The sequence below is a fragment of the Octopus bimaculoides genome, chromosome 5 (genome assembly GCF_046866305.1).
Source record: "Octopus bimaculoides isolate indiv1 chromosome 5, ASM4686630v1, whole genome shotgun sequence".
NCBI classification, from domain to species: domain Eukaryota; kingdom Metazoa; phylum Mollusca; class Cephalopoda; order Octopoda; family Octopodidae; genus Octopus; species Octopus bimaculoides.
In genome coordinates, this window is record NC_142932.1 from 96,892,849 (window position 1) to 96,910,924 (window position 18,076).

Below are 18,076 nucleotides of genomic sequence, written 5' to 3' on the forward strand. Positions count from 1 at the left end.
CATATGTATATATATATATATGTATATATATATATATGTATATATATATATATATATATATATATTATATATATACATATATATATATATATATATGTATATATATATATACATATATATATATATATGTATATATATATATATATGTATATATATATGTATATATATATGTATATACATATATATATATATGTATATATATATATATACATATATATATATATACATATGTATATATATATATACATATATATATATATATATGTATATATATATATACATATATATATAGTGAAGTATATTTGCCATTTAAATGTGGCTGACCCCTAAGGGTGGATGTTACTGTTGCTTTTAGCCCCAGGAGAACATCTCCTCCAGCTGGCTTATCGACACATATCTGTGTCCTGTCTATTTTTGCCAAGGGAAGTTATCCTTCCCATCTTGATCTGCGATACGTACGGACCCGAGTTTCAGGGTTATTTCCCTTCTTCAGCGTACGATAATCGTATATAAATATATATACACACATTGATATATATACTGATATATATATATATATATATATATATATATATATATATATATATCATCATCATCATCATCATCATCATTTAACGTCTGCTTTCCATGCTGGCATGGGTTGGATGGTTTGACTGAGGACTGGCAAGCCAGATGGCTGCACCAGGCTCCACTCTCAACTGGCAGAGTTTCTACAGCTGGATGCCCTTCCTCATGCCAACCACTCTGAGAGTATAGTGGGTGCTTTCACGTGCCACTGGCACGAGGGCCATTCAGGCAGTACTGGCAACAGCCACACTGAAATGGTGTTTTTACATGCCACCTGCACAGGAGCCAGTCCAGCAGCACTGGCAACGACCTCACTCAAATGTTGTTTTTCACATGCCACTGGCACAAGTGCTAGTAATGCAACACTGGTATTGATCACGCTCGAATGGTGCATTTTATGTGCCACTGGCACAGGAGCCAGTCAGCGGCCCTGGCAACAATCATGCTCGGATGGTGCTCTTAGTGATCCACTAGCACGGATGCCAGTCATGCAGTGCTGTCATTGAATTTGATTTCAATTTCAATTGCCTCAACAGATCTTCACAAGCAGAGTTTAGTGTCCAATGAAGGAAAGGTATGCATAAGTGGGCTGGATACACCCATGGCAGAGGTTATGGTCTCACTCGGCTTGCCAGGTCTTCTCAAGCACAGCATATTTCCAAAGATCTCGGTCACTAGTCATTGCCTCTGTGAGGCCTAATGTTCAAAGGTTGAACTTCACCACCTCATCCCAGGTCTTTCTGGGTCTACCTCTTCCACAGTTTCCCTCAACTGCTAGGGTGTGACACTTTTTCACACAGCTATCCTCATCCATTCTCACCACATGATCGTACCAGCGCAGTCATCTCTCTTGCACACCACATCTGATGCTTCTTAGGTCCAACATCTCTCTCAAGGCACTTACACTCTGTCGAGTATGCACACTGGCATCCAGCGGAGCATACTGGCTTCATTCTTTGCAAGCTTACGCATGTTCTCAGCAGTCATGGCCCATGTTTCACTGCTATGTAGCATGGCTGTTCGTACACATGCATCATACTTTCTATCTTTTACTCTGAGCAAGAGGCCCTTTGTCACCAGCAGAGGTAAGAGCTCTCTGAACTTTGCCTAGGCTATACTTACTCTAGCAGCTAGACTTTCAGAGAACCCACTCCCATTACTGACTTGGTCACCTATGTAACGGAAGCTATCAACTACTTCTAGTTTTTCTCCCTGGAATGTGGCAGAAGTTGTTCTCTGCACATTTTCAGTGTTTATTGCTCCTGAGCATCTGCCACATACAAAAACTATCTTCCCATTTAGCCTTCCTTTGATATTGCTGCATCTCCCATGTGTCTATAGCTTACACTGGGTACATCTTATAGAGTTTCTACCTATGCTTTTTCTAGAGATCAAGCAGGGCCATCTACCTGAAGGGATTTGTGGTTTGTCTGCCATCCTACTTATTAGGACTTTGGTTTTGGCCAAGTTGACTGTAAGGACCTTTGATTGTAATCCTTGATTCCACACCTGAAACTTCTCTAGTTCTGATAGTGACTCAACAATTAGAGCAAGGTCATCAGCATAGAGGAGCTCCCAGGAGCATCCTGTCTTGAATTCTTCTGTTATTAACTGGAGGACTATGATAAATAGGAGGGGGCAGAGGACTGAACCTTTGTGGACTCCTACCTCTACCCGGAATTCTTCACTGTACTCTTTGACAAACATCACCTTACTGACAGTGTCCCTATACATGGCTTGCACAGCTCTCACTAACCATTCATCTATCCCTAGTTTCCTTATTGACCACCAGATAGGGATCAGGGGACCCTGTCAAAGGCTTTCTCCATGTCAACGAAAGCCAGGTACAGGGGTTTATCCTTGGCTAGGTATTTCTCCTGCAGCTGTCTTACCAGAAATATAGCATCAGGGATACTTTTCCCTGGCACGAACCCAAACTGCATCTCATCTAAACTGACTCTCTCCCTGATTAGTTGGGCTATGACCCTCTCTGTGACCTTCATTACTTGATCCAACAACTTGACACCTCTGTAATTATTTGTATCTAAAGCATCATCGTTACCTTTGTGTATATATACATATATTGATATGTGTATATCATCATCATCGTTTAATGTTCGCTTTCCATGCTGGCATGGGTTGGACGATTTGACTGAGGCCTGGCGAACCAGATGGCTGCACCAGGCTCCAATCTGATCTGGCAGAGTTTCTACAGCTGGATGCCCTTCCTAACACCAACCACTCCAAGATTGTAGTGGGTGCTTTTACGTGCCAGCGGCACGAGGGCCAGTCAGGCGATACTGGCAACGGCTACGCCCAAAATGGTGTTTTTTACGTGCCAGCTGTACAGGAGCCAGTCCAGCGGCACTTGTAATGACCTTGCTCGAATGGTTTTTCAAGTGCCACCAGCACAAGTGCCAGTAAGGTGACGCTGGTAACGATCACACTCAAATGGTGCTATTTACATGCCACTGGCACGGAAGCCAGACAGCTGCTCTGGCAATGATCATGCTTGGATGGTGCTCTTAGCGCTCCACTGGTACAGGTGCCATCACGATTTCATTTTCACTTGCCCCAACAGGTCTTCGCAAGCCAAGTTTAGTGTCCAATGAAGGAGACGACGTTGGCATGGGTGCCAGTCGTCGAATTTAGTTCGATTTCGATTTCCCTTGCTTCAACAGGTCTTCGCAAGCAGAGTTTAGTGTCCAATGAAGGAAATGTACGCATAAGTGACCCTAACACCTCATCAAGACTATTGTTTTATCGCTTTCCAGCTGCTAGCAATCTCTTGGACTCTAAAAGGTGATTAATCAGGAAGCTCCCCTACAGCAAGAAAGCTGTCCTGCTCTGTGGGGGGGGGTGACTTACTGGTTAAGCTGTTGGACTCACAATCACAAGATCATGGTTTTGATTCCTGGACCAGGCAACACATTGTGCTCTTGAGCAAAACACTTCATTTCAAATTGGTCCAGTCCACTCAGCTGGCAAAAATGAGTAATCCTGTGACAGACCAGTGTCCTATCCATGTAGGGAATTTATACACTACAGATACCAGCCCTTGTGAGTCAGTATGACTCGAGAAGGTAACTGTTTTTTTACTGTTCTGCTCCTGCTCTGTTCTCTCACACTTTATCCCACTCTACTCCTCCTCTCCAACTATGAAGTTACATGGTGACTTTACAAGTGCTGGTGGCATGAATAAAATACCCAGGACACACTCTAAATCAGTTGGCATTGGGAAGGGCATTCAGCTGTAGGTACCATGCCAAAGAAAACACTGGAGCATAAAATAGTCCTTGGACCCATCAGATCCTGTCAAACCATCCAACCCATTCCAGTATGAAACAGGCATTAAATGACGATGATGATAAACAATAGTGTCTTTTATCTTTTACTTGTTTATCTTCTCCCTCTATATTTTTAAGATGTCGTGGGCCAACAGGTTTTTGGGATCTGACGATACGCCATAAAGCTAAACCCTTTATGGACGGGAAACCTAAGGTAATCCCATAAACCGGCCTTCCCCAGTTTTAATATATATGTATGTATATATATATATATATATATATATATATATATATATATACATACATACACACACACACACACACACGTCTATGTATGTATACATATAAGTACACATATCCAAAGATATATATACATAGATGTATATGTGTATACAAATATGTATACACACACATAGATACATACACAGATATACATATACAAATATACACATAGATATACAAACATTTATACCGATTTTGACAAGAAAACATAAATTCATAGATATATACATAAATGTAGATACACTGACACACATATACATCCCTAAAAGAGAGGGCGGGAAAGGAAGAGAAAGAGAGAAAGAGATCCGGGTGAGTCAAGGATTCGTCTCGAAGATAGTAATGCATAGCCCAGCTTCAACGAGCTCCTATACATCCATAGCAACAGATCAATTCTCGGGTAATAGGTCGAAAAAGGTGGGGTTCAAAGGTAAGTCGACACAGTTGAGCAATGAAGCCATGCAGAGGTTGTTAGACCTTTATCTAGCTACACGTTCGATTCTTGAACATACACAAAATACACCTAGACATTATTAGTTTAGCAATTTAATTTAACGGGAAATCAACATATCCAGTTAGTGCACGAACTTATTCGCTATCGTTCATATTAATGATTTACCGTCGGAATTAATATCTCTTTCTTGCATTGGTATGAAGCGAATGTTCTTTAGAGGGAGTGGGTGGAATGTAATGACTAGGATATAGTGATATGACTCCAACGAGGGATTGAACCGGAATCGTGGATGATGCTCGCCGGCAGCTTTCCTTCGGCGAATTGACTTCGTCTTTCCGGGTTCTATTACACAATTACGAGAAATGATTTACTAAAAATCTTAATAGAACTATGATACATATGAGCGCGTCGCATTGTGTGTGTGTGTGTGTGTTCACACATTAGACAGGCTAATTTTATAGGATTTCTGGTGTAAGATTGTATAAAAAGGAAACAAACATGACTTGAGAAGAAATGAAAGGGGACAGAAAAATAAGCAGATTATCTTCAATGTATTACAAATTGGAGGACCAGTTTGTAACACATAGTATATCATAATTTGTTCCCCCAGTTTGTAACCATATAGTAGCCGACGTCTATCAATTAACGTTACGGCAAATATACTCAGACACGTCTACACACACAAACATACGCATACAATAGTCAATTTAGCGTATCAGTCATCGACTATAAGCTACACCGTGACCGATGCTGAAAAACTCAGTCACCAGAGCATAAAGTTTCTCCGTGAAAAATAGGAAATTACATTTCACTGCATAACCCATACAAAACGACGTTCTTGTTTTGGATTTAAAAACAAATTATGGTGGTGATAATGATGATGATCTTGATTAGAGATGATGTTAAAGAAACAATATGTATTCGTATAGAAACAGTGACAGTATGACACACACATACAAACACACATATTCAAATATATATATAATATGTATGTATGAGTATGTTTATTAAAATCGAGAGGAGGGAAAGGTAGAATATATGTAACAATTGCTTTTACATTTATTAATTTTCGTAGAATGACTGAGAGCAAAGATAAGAGAGTAGTTGGTAAGAAAGTTGACTATCTTGGATAGGAATAGATAGGATAAATCGGTTAATGGTGTGGCTTTTGATGAGAAAATAATATCGCAAGAACATAGATTTACCTGGTTCCTTGTCTTTTCTGTGAGTCATCAGCAGTATCCACGGTAGCCATTTAGTCCTCCTGTGTTTGGGTTTTAGAGTTTGTTGAAGAAGAATTATGAGAGAATATGACAGGGCAGATGTCTGAACTAAAGATCAGCTAAAGAGAGAGAGAGGGAGGGGCGGAAATGAAAGACTAAGATGGATAGATTGAGGGTGAGGCGCAGGCAGAGATAGACTGATAAATTAATTGAAAGCAAGGGAGTGACAGCTAATGCGCGTATCTATCAAGACGAGTTCCTGGTTCGCTCTCTCACTCACTAAACGTAGAATTGGTGTTTGTATCTGTGTGTGAGTATGCGTGGATGTCATTATACATACATACATACATATATATATATATATATATATATATATATATATATATATATATATATATATATATATATATACATATTTAATTCATCCTTTTCTACATTCAAGAATATGTGTATTGATTTCCTAGTCAGACAATTTTTCGAATGGAAGAGATTACGACATTCTGTGACATTCATGCCTTTCTCTCCTGTGTTATCCCCGTAAATTATATTGCTACAAGGGAGGATCGAAACAGGATCACAGTCGTTTAATGGATATATTTCTGATATAAATGCGTTTTGAATATCTTTTTAACTAAATATAACATGTAAAGAATTATATATGCGTGTATCTCTCTTTCTCTTTATATATATCTTTTACTTGTTTCAATCATTAGATTGCGGCTATGCTGGGGCACCGCCTTGAAATATTTTCAGTCGAATGATTGACCCCACTACTTATTTTTTTAAAATCTGGTACGTATTCTTTCGGTTTCTTTTGCCGAACCGTAAGATTTCGGGGACGTAAACACACCAACACCGGTTGGCAAGCGGTGGTGGAGGACAAACACGGGTACACACATATACTCGACGGGCTTTCACCAAATTCACTCACTAGGATTTGATCGGCCCAAAACTCTAATAAAAGACACTTGCCCACGGTTCCACACAGTGGGACTGAACCCGGAACTATGTGGTTGGGAAACAAGCCACGTCGGTGCTGTGTGTGTGTTAAAATGGGGAAGGCCGGTTTATGGGATTACCTTAGGTTTCCGTCCATAAAGGGTTTGGCTTCATGGCATATCGTCAGATCCCAAGAACCTGTTGACCCATGACCAGTCCTGAAAACTCCTCACAGCCATGGCTTTGTTATCTCATTTTGTCTCATATATATAAATATTCTTTTATCCTTTTACTTCTTTCAGTCATTTGACTGCAACCATGCTGGAGCACTGCCTTTAGTCAAACAATTCGACCCTAGGACTTATTCTATCGGTCTCTTTTGCTGAACCGCTAAGTTACAGGGATGTAAACACACCAACATCGGTTGTCAAGTGATGGTGTGGGGACAAACACAGACACACAAACATATACATATATATATATATATATATATTTATATAATGACGGGTTTCTTTCAGTTTCTGTTTACCAAATCCACTTACAAGGCACTTTGGTAGACCCGAAGCTATAGTAGAAGACACTTACCCAAGGTGCCATGCAGTGGGACTGAACCTGGAACCATGTGGTTGGTAAGCAAGCTACTTACCACACAGCCTGTTCGTTCTTTCGTTCCCCCTCACTCACATTTCCTTGCCTTCTATTCTTGCTCACTTTCCCTCCACTTTTCATTTCACTGTGTCCCTGTCATTTTTTCTCACCCCCTCCTTAATTCTTTTGTCCCTCTACCTCTACCTCTCTCTCTTCTCTTCCTACGTGACCGGTGTTTGGCCAAGCCTGACCTTTCTTTCTTGTCCGGCCGTTGTGCGTGCAACATCGTTATTCCTCCCTGTGCCTGTAAAATCTTGTATCCCTGCTCTAAGGCCTTATTTCCATATACGCCAGCTTAATTTAATTCGTCCTTAGTCGAAAGACATCTGTTGTTTTGTCCTGTTTTTATTCTTACTGTATTTGTGTAACATTGTTGGGTTTTTTCTGTCCTTGTTTTTGTATACATTCGCTGCTTTCTTCCAAGGAATCTAATGCTCTTAGCTTAGTTTTTCCTTGGGGCTGGCCAGATTGGAGCAATATCGAGAATAACCAGCCAAAATTGCAAGGATAATCTGGATCTCAACTGAAGAGAGAAAACTCCGAATGACCTGTCCGTGTTTTCTTTGTATCGTCTCTCTGTATGTTTTGTGCCATTCTTGTATCACCTAACTGCCTGGATGTTTTGCGTTCTTGTCCCATTCTGTATTATTTATATATATATATATATATATATATATATATAGAGAGAGAGAGAGAGAGAGAGCAGCGTATGTACACCTGTCTCTTATATATATATATATATATATATATATATATATATATATATATATATATATATATATATATATATGTGTGTGTGTATATATATATATATATATGTATATGTATATATATATGTATGTATGTATGTACTATATATAAAACTTAGATATGGTTTGACCAAAGATTGGTCCAGGCCATGTCTAACTTAATAGCACTACCTGATAGGATTATCTAAATCCTTTATAAGTCAAGTTTTGTGGTATTATGGTCCATTCATGTAGTGAGTTCTTGTTGAGTGAGTTGTATCCAGGTATGGGTAGCTTATCTGGTATTCCTTTATATACTGTATATATCGCTTTATACATAGTGATACTAATGCATATGCTTCAGAACGAAGTGTCAGTCAAGTACAAAGCAGTAACTAGAAAAGCACTTGGAGAGCGCAGACCTCCGCCAAGCAGCTCATTTTACACAAGTAAAATTACTAACAGAGAAATGAAAATAAACTTTGGAAACAGCAACACTACCATAGGTTACGTGGAAACGATGAACGTGTTTTCAAGGGAGATAAAGAACGTAACATTGTAATACTTCATGTAAAGTAAATATAACAAATGAAAAATACTTCAAGAATCCATAAAAATTCTCGGATCACTACCAAAATTTAATCATCTGTTCCTTGTGTCATTACCAACTTTTCCTGCAAGTTTCATCAAATACCATTCACAACTTTTTGGATTATTTTGCACACAGACGGACAGATAGACAAACCAACGCCGATGAAAACAGAACCTCCTTCCTTGGTGGAGGTAATAAGAAATTAGAATGACAAAGGAATAAGAAATTGTGATAGACTTCAGTAACTTACAGCTGTAAGTTAATAAAGTTCATCGCATAATTTCTTATTCCTTTTCATTCTAATTTTTTATATATTTTGATATATATAGTTAGTTATGCTATGTATATATTGTTTTCACTTAGGCATATATTGATATATATATGCTTATAAATGTGTGTGTATGTGCATATACGTATGTATTTGTGTGTGTGTGTATATATATATATATATATATATATATATATATATAATATAAATAATATATAAATATATGCATATATCCATACATATATGTACATACCTACATATATATGCATATATGGGTACAGGACATCAAAAAAACGTTAAACACAATGAGAAACGAAAACATAAAAAACAAACTTTTTTTGGAACAACGAAAAAAACAAACAGAGAAACGAGACATGCAACATAAAGAGTATATCCCTTCGTCAGTTGTCCCTGTTCCATCTACTCCGCGTTTCGAAGGTATATATATATATACTAGCAGCTAAGCCCAGTTTCACCTGGTCGGTTTGGATGATGTGGCTGTAATACCTGCAATGTGTAAGCATTTGGCTTGTTTGGGCATGCTTACGTTAAAAAACAATTTTAGAATGACTTTTTTCTGTCAAAACGCTAAAAATAACTGACCAACAAAAAAAAACCCAACCAAGATTCAACCAAATCAAAAAATAAACCCAAATACTAAGCAAACAAAAATGAACCATTCCACTTCCATTGCACGCATGCACGCACACACATATATTCACATACCCCCATCCCTTTTACATACACACACATATATTCACACAGAGTTGAAACATTGTTTGATTTATTTTTTCAGCACACAATTTTCATCATCTCACTACCAAGTATGATATCACCCCTTCCTTCCTTATTCATCTATCACCCCTTCCTTTCTCATTCATAAACACAAGAGTATTATTATAGTAGATTATTTCAGTAACCATGGGAGCTATGAAAAAATACAAAGCCCAGCATCACCACCAGATCATTCTACACATCTGTGTAATTTTTTGCGCAATTCCACCCAGCTGTTTGACCGTGAATCCTAAGACAAGAAAGAATCGCCCGTGTCAAATTTATATGTATAGATATATATATAGTTCAAATTTACAGAAAACAAAACACAAAGACAGGTGAGGGAACAACATACAGGTGTATTAGTTTGATGCTCGAGAAGAAAGGAAAAGTCTTTGGTGTTTCAGGCCTATGTTCTTTGACAGAAAGATCTGAGAGAAAATGTTTTTGTATTTTGGGATGGTCATTTTTTTTTTTTTTTTAACAAATAAGCACACGCTATATATTCATTCTTCACTCATTTATTACTGTTCTTATTTTAACTCATGTCTATAGTCCAGAAATCTTTCATCATGCATCTGTGACCTTTTCAGTAACACTTTCCGTCTTGGAGAAAGAATGACAAAAAAAGGAAGAGAGAAAAATATGTGTAGAGATTAATGGTTCAACATGATGATATGACCGGAATGGGTTGACATGATTTGATGGGCCCAAGGACTGCATTGTACTCCAGTGATTACTTTAGCATGATTTCTGCAACTAGATATTCTCTCCAACACAAACCACTTTACAGCATGTACTGGATACTTTTCTTGTTGCCCGTTAGATAGAAACAATGAACCCAAGGTGATGGTATGGGTGATGAGGATTTGAAGGATGAGAGAAGGGGCCAGACCAGAGCAGGTTTCTCGGTGTAGAGGAGCCACATGGCTTCTCACATTTAGAATAGAGGAGGAAAGTGATTGGGTGGAACTGGAAAGGGATAAAATAGGGGATGAAGGGACTGGGTGGTCTTCTCAAGGTACAAGGAACAAGGTGAGTGGATTGAGAGGAACCAGGAGTGTAGGTGGATGAAGGCTGCAAGAGTATATGGAGGAGTGAGGAAAGGTGGGGACTGGCTGAGTGGGAGAGAGGCAAGCAGTATCTCTTACAATTGTGTAGGGTTGAAAGATGGATAAGGGGTAGAGATGACTATGTATGAGTTGGGGGAAATAGCAGTTACAGAAGAAAGTGAAGGCAAACAGCAGAATAGTAATGACAATGCAGTGGATAAGGGAAGAAATGGCAACTCAGTGGAATGTGATCACTGTAAAGTGTACTGGGAAGAACAGTATTATGAGTGGTGGGAGAGTGTTTGGCCATAGCAGAAGTGGACAAAGGTAGAGGTAGGTGATGAGATAAGGATAAGACTAAGTGAAGGATGGTAATAGAGATGGTTCAAAGAAGGTAGTATACTGGTAGAGTTGTTAGGTTGATGAAAAGGATACCTTGTAGTATTTGTTCTGTTTGTGCTCTGAGTTCAAATGCCACTGAAGTCAACATTGCTTTTCATTTTTTCAGTGGCAATAGAAAAAGTGCCAATCTAGTGCAGTCGATTTGTGAAACTGGTAACAAGTCAGACAAGATGCCTAGCAGTATCTGTTCTGATTCTTAGTGTTCTAACAGCAATACTTGTCAAACAATGGTGTCAGACTGTATCAGCCCAAGTTGGCTGCCTTTACTTTGGATAACCTTTGGTAGCTTGGTAGGGGATGATTTGCATGCATGAGCAACTGCCAGTCTTTTTTTTAAAAATTCTGTCCAGGCCTGAACATGTATGAATTAAATCATGGTCAAACTTTACCAGCAGAAACCGTAGGTATACATACATACATTAATACACACACACACACACGCACACGCACACACACACACGCACACACACACAGTGGCTCTTTGTCAGTTATGACAACAAGTGCTCCAGTTGACATGATCAACTGGACAACATGCTCATGAAATTAAGACATACACACCTTTAGCGTAGTTCTCAGAAGGATTCAGCATGACACAGAGTGTGACAAGGCTGGCTCTTTGAATTATAGACACAAATAATTTTGCCAGCTGAGTGGACTGGAGCAACAAGAAATAAAGTGTCTTGCACAAGGACACAACACACCACTGGAAATTGAACTCTTGACCTTACAATCGTGAGTTGAATACCCTAACCACTAAGCCACATGCCTTCACACACACAATCATGCATACATACATACATACATACATACATACACACTGTATAACAAGATCTGTTGGAAAGATAATCTCGAGGACAAAGAAATAAGAACCCACAGTATGGTGGAAGCCATAGCCACTCATAATAAAATGGAGTATTGGTGGAATGTCCCAGTGAAAACCTCAATGAAATGTAAAGACAGTAGACCTGATATAATGATTTGGGATAGAGAAGAGAAACTGTGTACAATTGTGGAAATCAGCTGCCCAGCAGATGTTAACATAAAGCTACAGATCAGTGAAAAAGAGAATACCTATGCTGAACTATCAAGAAATCTGCAGTTACTCTATCCAGATTACAAGTTCAGGTTTATACCTGTAATTATTGGGGCACTGGGATATGTAACACAGTGCCTAAATAACAATCTTGAGAAATTAGGCTTCTCAAAACCAGAAAGAGAAAGCTGATTCAAACACTACAGATCCAATCCATCACTGGAACTGTATAAATCTGAATTAGTTTCCAGAAGTTTATTATTTAAATATATATGAGCATGTCAAGATATGCAACTATATGCATGAGAATGCATACATACATAAAGCAAAACATACAAATCTGCACATATATATATACATACAAAAATACCCTGTTGATGTTGAATTTTCAATGAAGGAGCCTTGGGTCTTGGTTAGAAACCGGCTCTTTCTCTATTGGCAAGAAATTTTGAAATAAAACTGAATAATGACATACATACATACATACATACATACATACATACATACATACATACATAAACTAGCACACTATAAGGAAATCCGTTGGAAGGATAACCCCGAGGAGAAAGAAATAAGAACCCACAGTATGGTAGAAGCCATAGTCACTCATGATAAAAAGGAATACTGGTGGAATAATATCCCAGTGAAGACCTCAGTAAAATCTAAGCACAACAGACCTGATATAATGATTTGGGATAGAGAAGAGAAACTGTGTACAGTTGTGGAAATTAGCTGTCCAGCAGATGTTAACATAAAGCTGAAGATCAGTGAAAAAGAGAAAACCTATGCTGAACTATTGAGAAATCTGCAGTTACTCTATCCAGATTACAAGTTCAGGTTTATACCTGTAATTATTGGGGCCTTTAGATATGTAACACATTGCCTAAATACCAATCTTGAGAAATTAGGCTTCTTAAAACCAGAAAGGAGAAAGTTAATTTGAAGACTACAGATCCAATCCATCACTGGAACTGTAAAAATTTTTAAAACTTTCCAGAAATTTATCATTTAAATATGTATGAGCATGTTTAGATATACAACTATATGCATGAGAATACATACATAAAGCAAAACAAATCTGCACACACACATACATACATACATACATACATACATACATACATACATACATACATACATACAAAAGTACCCTGTTGTTAATATTGAAATTCCAATGAAGAAGCCTTGAATCTAGGTTAGAAACTGGCTCTTTCTCTATTGGCAAAACTGAACAATGACATACATACATACACACATACATACATACATGCATACATGCACACACACATTCAAAAATACATATATATACATACGTGATGGTTGTTCCATCTTCACACATGACTGCTATTTCCTTGTCCTTCTTACTTGTCCATGGCATTTTTTGATTTTTGTCCATAACCTTTTAGATGATTATTCAATCTCACAGCATGGTTTGTGGCTTTAGTGACCGATGAAAGTTGTGAGTTACTGCGCACTTCAAACTGGTTGTCAGCACACTTCACCACTATTCCATTGCCATAAGATTCCCAGTAGATGAGATGACAAATGAGGTCATCATAAAGAGACATCTGTACATTATTGGATTACAGTGATAAATGCATGTACAATATGAACACCACTCTCTGAGTTTCCCTCATTAGTACCTAGTGACTGGCTGAAGCAAGATGACCAATAATCATGTGAAACTACAGGCTTTACATCAGTGTTGTACTTCTAGAAAGATGTTGTATGCTGCACACCCTGATATGAACAAAAAGGATTTCTGTGTCCCTGCATTCAGATCGATTGTCATTACATATGCTGGTTGACTCACAGCTAGGATCCTGACAGGTACAACTACTTTGGGTTAGAATAGACCTGGGAACAATAGTGGCTATGTAGTGGTTCCACACTCTTCAAAGCTCAGAAACTTCTGAACCATCAGATGCAGTTTAAAGTTATACTCAGGACATACACACATACATACATACATGCATACATACACACACACACATACACATATACATTCATTTATTCATACATACATTCGTATGAACACACACGTATATATATATATATATATATATATATATATATATATATATATATATATATACATATATATGCGAGTAAAAATAAATACAAAAAAGGTGGATTTTTTTGTATGATTGTGTATAGAGGAATATATTATTTTGCTTAAAAGAGTTCCAACACTGTCTGTTTTTTATGTTTTATTTATATTCCTGCAGAACTAATGTGGGGTATAGAATATGGAATATACAATATATAATATGATATACAATATACAATATAAAATAAAATAAAATAAAAATGGATGGCACCATGAAAGAAAGTATTGAATGTAGATGAAATATTGAGTGTTCAATATAAAGGATCAAATATATAAATATATAAATATAAATATATATATATAAAGGCGACTCGAGTTTCAGGGCTATTTCCCTTCGTCATGGCCGGTATGACAGACTTTAACAGACTTTAACATATATATATGTATGCATACAAACATATATATATGTATGCATACAAACACACATATAAATACATACATACACACATTCATACATACATACATACACACACACATACATACATACATACATACATACATACATACACACACACATACATACATACATACATACATACATACATACATACATACATACATACAATTTGTTGTGTCTATATTATCTGGGCTGATATCATATTAGCTCTCAGTTAAGTTTCAGTTAACAGCTAACCACAACAATCAGTATCTGACGTCAGGGACTACATTTAGTTGTTAGTCACTCAGTGACAAACTGATAATGTTGCAAGGTTGCATTTGCAACACTGAGTAGTCGCTGCAGCAGAAACACGTGTAGATCATTATAATATGCTGTATATAACTATAAAATAAATTTTGTGGATGTACAAGTCTCCATACTCTTTAGTATATATATAAGCTCAGATAAACACATTTTGGCTAGTATAGGCCCAGTCCATGTCTAACTGGAAAGTATTATTTGGTAAAGTTCTTTGAGTTATCATTATGTCATTTATTATGCCCTCATGGCCCATAAATGTAGAGAACTATTGTTAGCTGAAATGTATCCAGGTATAGGTGGTTTGTCCAGATAAGTCACTTGTAACCTGAATCCATGGGTTGTTTGGCAAGATGTTTACATTTAATAGTAATGGACACAAATGAAAAAAAAATATGACTGGTAGAATTAAATATATTCCTTTAGAAATAAAAATACAAAAAAGAAATAAATAGTAAAGGTAAAAATAATCCCAATCTCTGTCTCACAAGAAACATTCACAATAAGGTCAAAGACAAAAACACAAATATAAATATTCCATTCGTAGTCAGCCATAATCCTAGAAACCACATTTTACATTTGACCAAACTATATCTTCCAATCCCACACCAATCTCAAAATAATAATTAAAGAATCACAAATTATTAACAGCTGAAGACAACCACCAAGTCTTGAAAAGCTCTTAACAAAGATGAAATTCATATCAGAAATCATGCAGGTGACAAATTACAGAGAATTTAGTTGTAGGAACTATGAAATGATTGAACAGGGTAAAACAATATTCAAGAATGGGAAAGAATTGAAAATCTATGCAAATATGAATTGCAAAGCAAAATAATCTCATTTACTGTATCGCATACTCATGATGCAATGAGAATTATTCTATTCATAGTCAATCATAATCCTAGAAACCACATCTTACATTTGGCCAAACAATATCTTCCAATGCAAACTGGATTAAAACTAATAGATCTGGTTAGGGTACATAAGCAACAAGTCAAAGATTCATCTCTTAGAAATGTTCCATGCAATGAACATGTGCTAATGGAAAATTCAAAATATTTCCTTTCTTCAAAATAAAGGAAGAAAATAATCAACTATGATAAAGACAAAATAAGAATACTTTAGAAGAATCCTAAATTCAAAACTAAACTGTAAATAATCAACACTGCTACTAAAAGAAACTCCTTCTATACGGATTACCTCATAGTAGTTGTGTTTGAAAAGCTGTAAACAACAAAAATCCTTACATAGTACAAATGTTTCATTTCAAAGGATTTATATCATTTGTGATAAAAGATTTCAAAAGATTTGTCTGTTTTTAAGACATTTTTCTATAATAGATAATTTTTAATTTAAGGAAATCTTTTTTCAAATATTCTCCTCGAGAACTACATTATGGGTACACGTGTCTGTGGAGTGCTCAGCCACTTGCACGTTGATTTCACAGGCAGGCTGTTCCATTGATCGGATCAACTAGAACCTTTGTCATCATAACCGACGGAGTGCCACGATAATCAGATTATTACCTAATACTCTGTTAAATCCCTAGTGCGAAACCGATTGGTAAGATCAGCCGTAATGGATATATGATACTGTAAACTTCAGATAATATACCCACTCTTTTGACAAATATATGAGTGCATTTTTTTTCTGATTTATAGATAACTTACGTACACACACATATGTGCGTATGTGTGTACGTATAAGTATGTGTGTATTTATATATCATCCTCATCATTATCATCATTTAGCGTCTGCTTTCCATGCTGTAATGGGTTAGACGGTTTGACTGGAACTGGTAAGCTGGGGAGCTGCATCTAGTCATGCTGCTTTAAAAAGAACAGTCAAGCAATGGGATGATTGCTTGGATGAAAAAGGACAATGAAGATGATGATGAGGAGGAGGAGAAGAGGGAGGATACAGATACATATATGTGTATGTTTTTTTGTGTGCACATGTGTGTGTGTGTGTGCATATGTATATGTATATTTATATATATGTCTGTCTATCTGTTTGTGTGTGAGCATGCATAGTTGCCTGCATCTTCAAACCTGCAACTAGAATATCATTCTGATGACAGAAATGAAGGTTTTTACCATTCTGATCCAGAAACGCGTCTATGATTAACTAAGACTGGTTAATTTCGTTGTTTTTCTTCTTGTTTTGCCTTTGTGAGTTACAAGTACTACTATCTGTTGGAGTTTTAGCACTTTAGCTGCTATTTCTGAACTTCGGTATGTGGTGAAGAAACTGTTGCTGATCCCTGAATTATGTTTATATATATATATATGGCTCTTGTGCGGGTGGCACATAAGATGTGCCATCCTGAGCATGACCGTTGCCAGTACCGCCTGACTGGCCTTGTAGGGTTTTTGAGCGAGATCGTTGCCAGTGCCCCTGGACTGGCTCTTGTGCGGGTGGCACATAAAAGACACCATTTTGAGCGTGGCCGTTTTCGTGCGGGTGACACGTAAAAGCACCCACTACACTCTCTGAGTGGTTGGCGCTAGGAAGGGCATCCAGCTGTAGAAACTCTGCCAAATTAGATTGGAGCCTGGTGTAGCCATCCGGTTTCACCAGTCCTCAAATCGTCCAACCCATGCTAGCATGGAAAGCGGACGTTAAACGATAATGATGATGATGATGATGATGATATATATATATATATATATATATATATATATATATATATAAATATATATATATATCAACATCACTGTTTAACGTCCGTTTTCCATGCTGGCATGGGGTGGACGGTTTGACTGAGGTCTGGAAAGCCAGCGGTCCCACCAGGCTCCAGTCTGATCTGGCAATGTTTCTACAGCTGGATGCCCTTCCTAACACCAACCACTCCAAGAGTGTAGCAGGTGCTTTTTATATGCCACCAGCACAGGAGCCAGTCAGGTGGGCCTGGCATCAATCATGTTCAGATAGTGCTTTTAATGTGCCACCGACATGGGAGCTAGTCAGGGGGCACTGGCATCAGCCATGTTTGGATGGTGCTTTTTACATGCCACTGG

At 37.5% G+C, this 18,076-nt stretch overlaps 1 protein-coding gene across 2 annotated transcripts in view; it reads right to left on the reverse strand.

Moving 5' to 3' along the window:
* The window catches only part of LOC106869179 (beta-arrestin-1), a 272,032-nt gene extending 258,307 nt beyond the window's left edge, over positions 1-13,725 (reverse strand). Inside the window, exon 1 of one of the 2 annotated variants that reach the window (XM_052968277.2) lies at positions 13,560-13,725. In XM_052968277.2, the coding sequence (XP_052824237.1) occupies positions 13,560-13,642 (83 nt within the window). In that variant the 5' untranslated portion in view covers positions 13,643-13,725. Of the gene's footprint in view, positions 1-5,792; positions 6,071-13,559 lie in introns of those variants that run through there. The other variant, XM_052968278.2, reaches the window with a different exon arrangement.
* Positions 13,726-18,076: the final 4,351 nt, after the last annotated feature.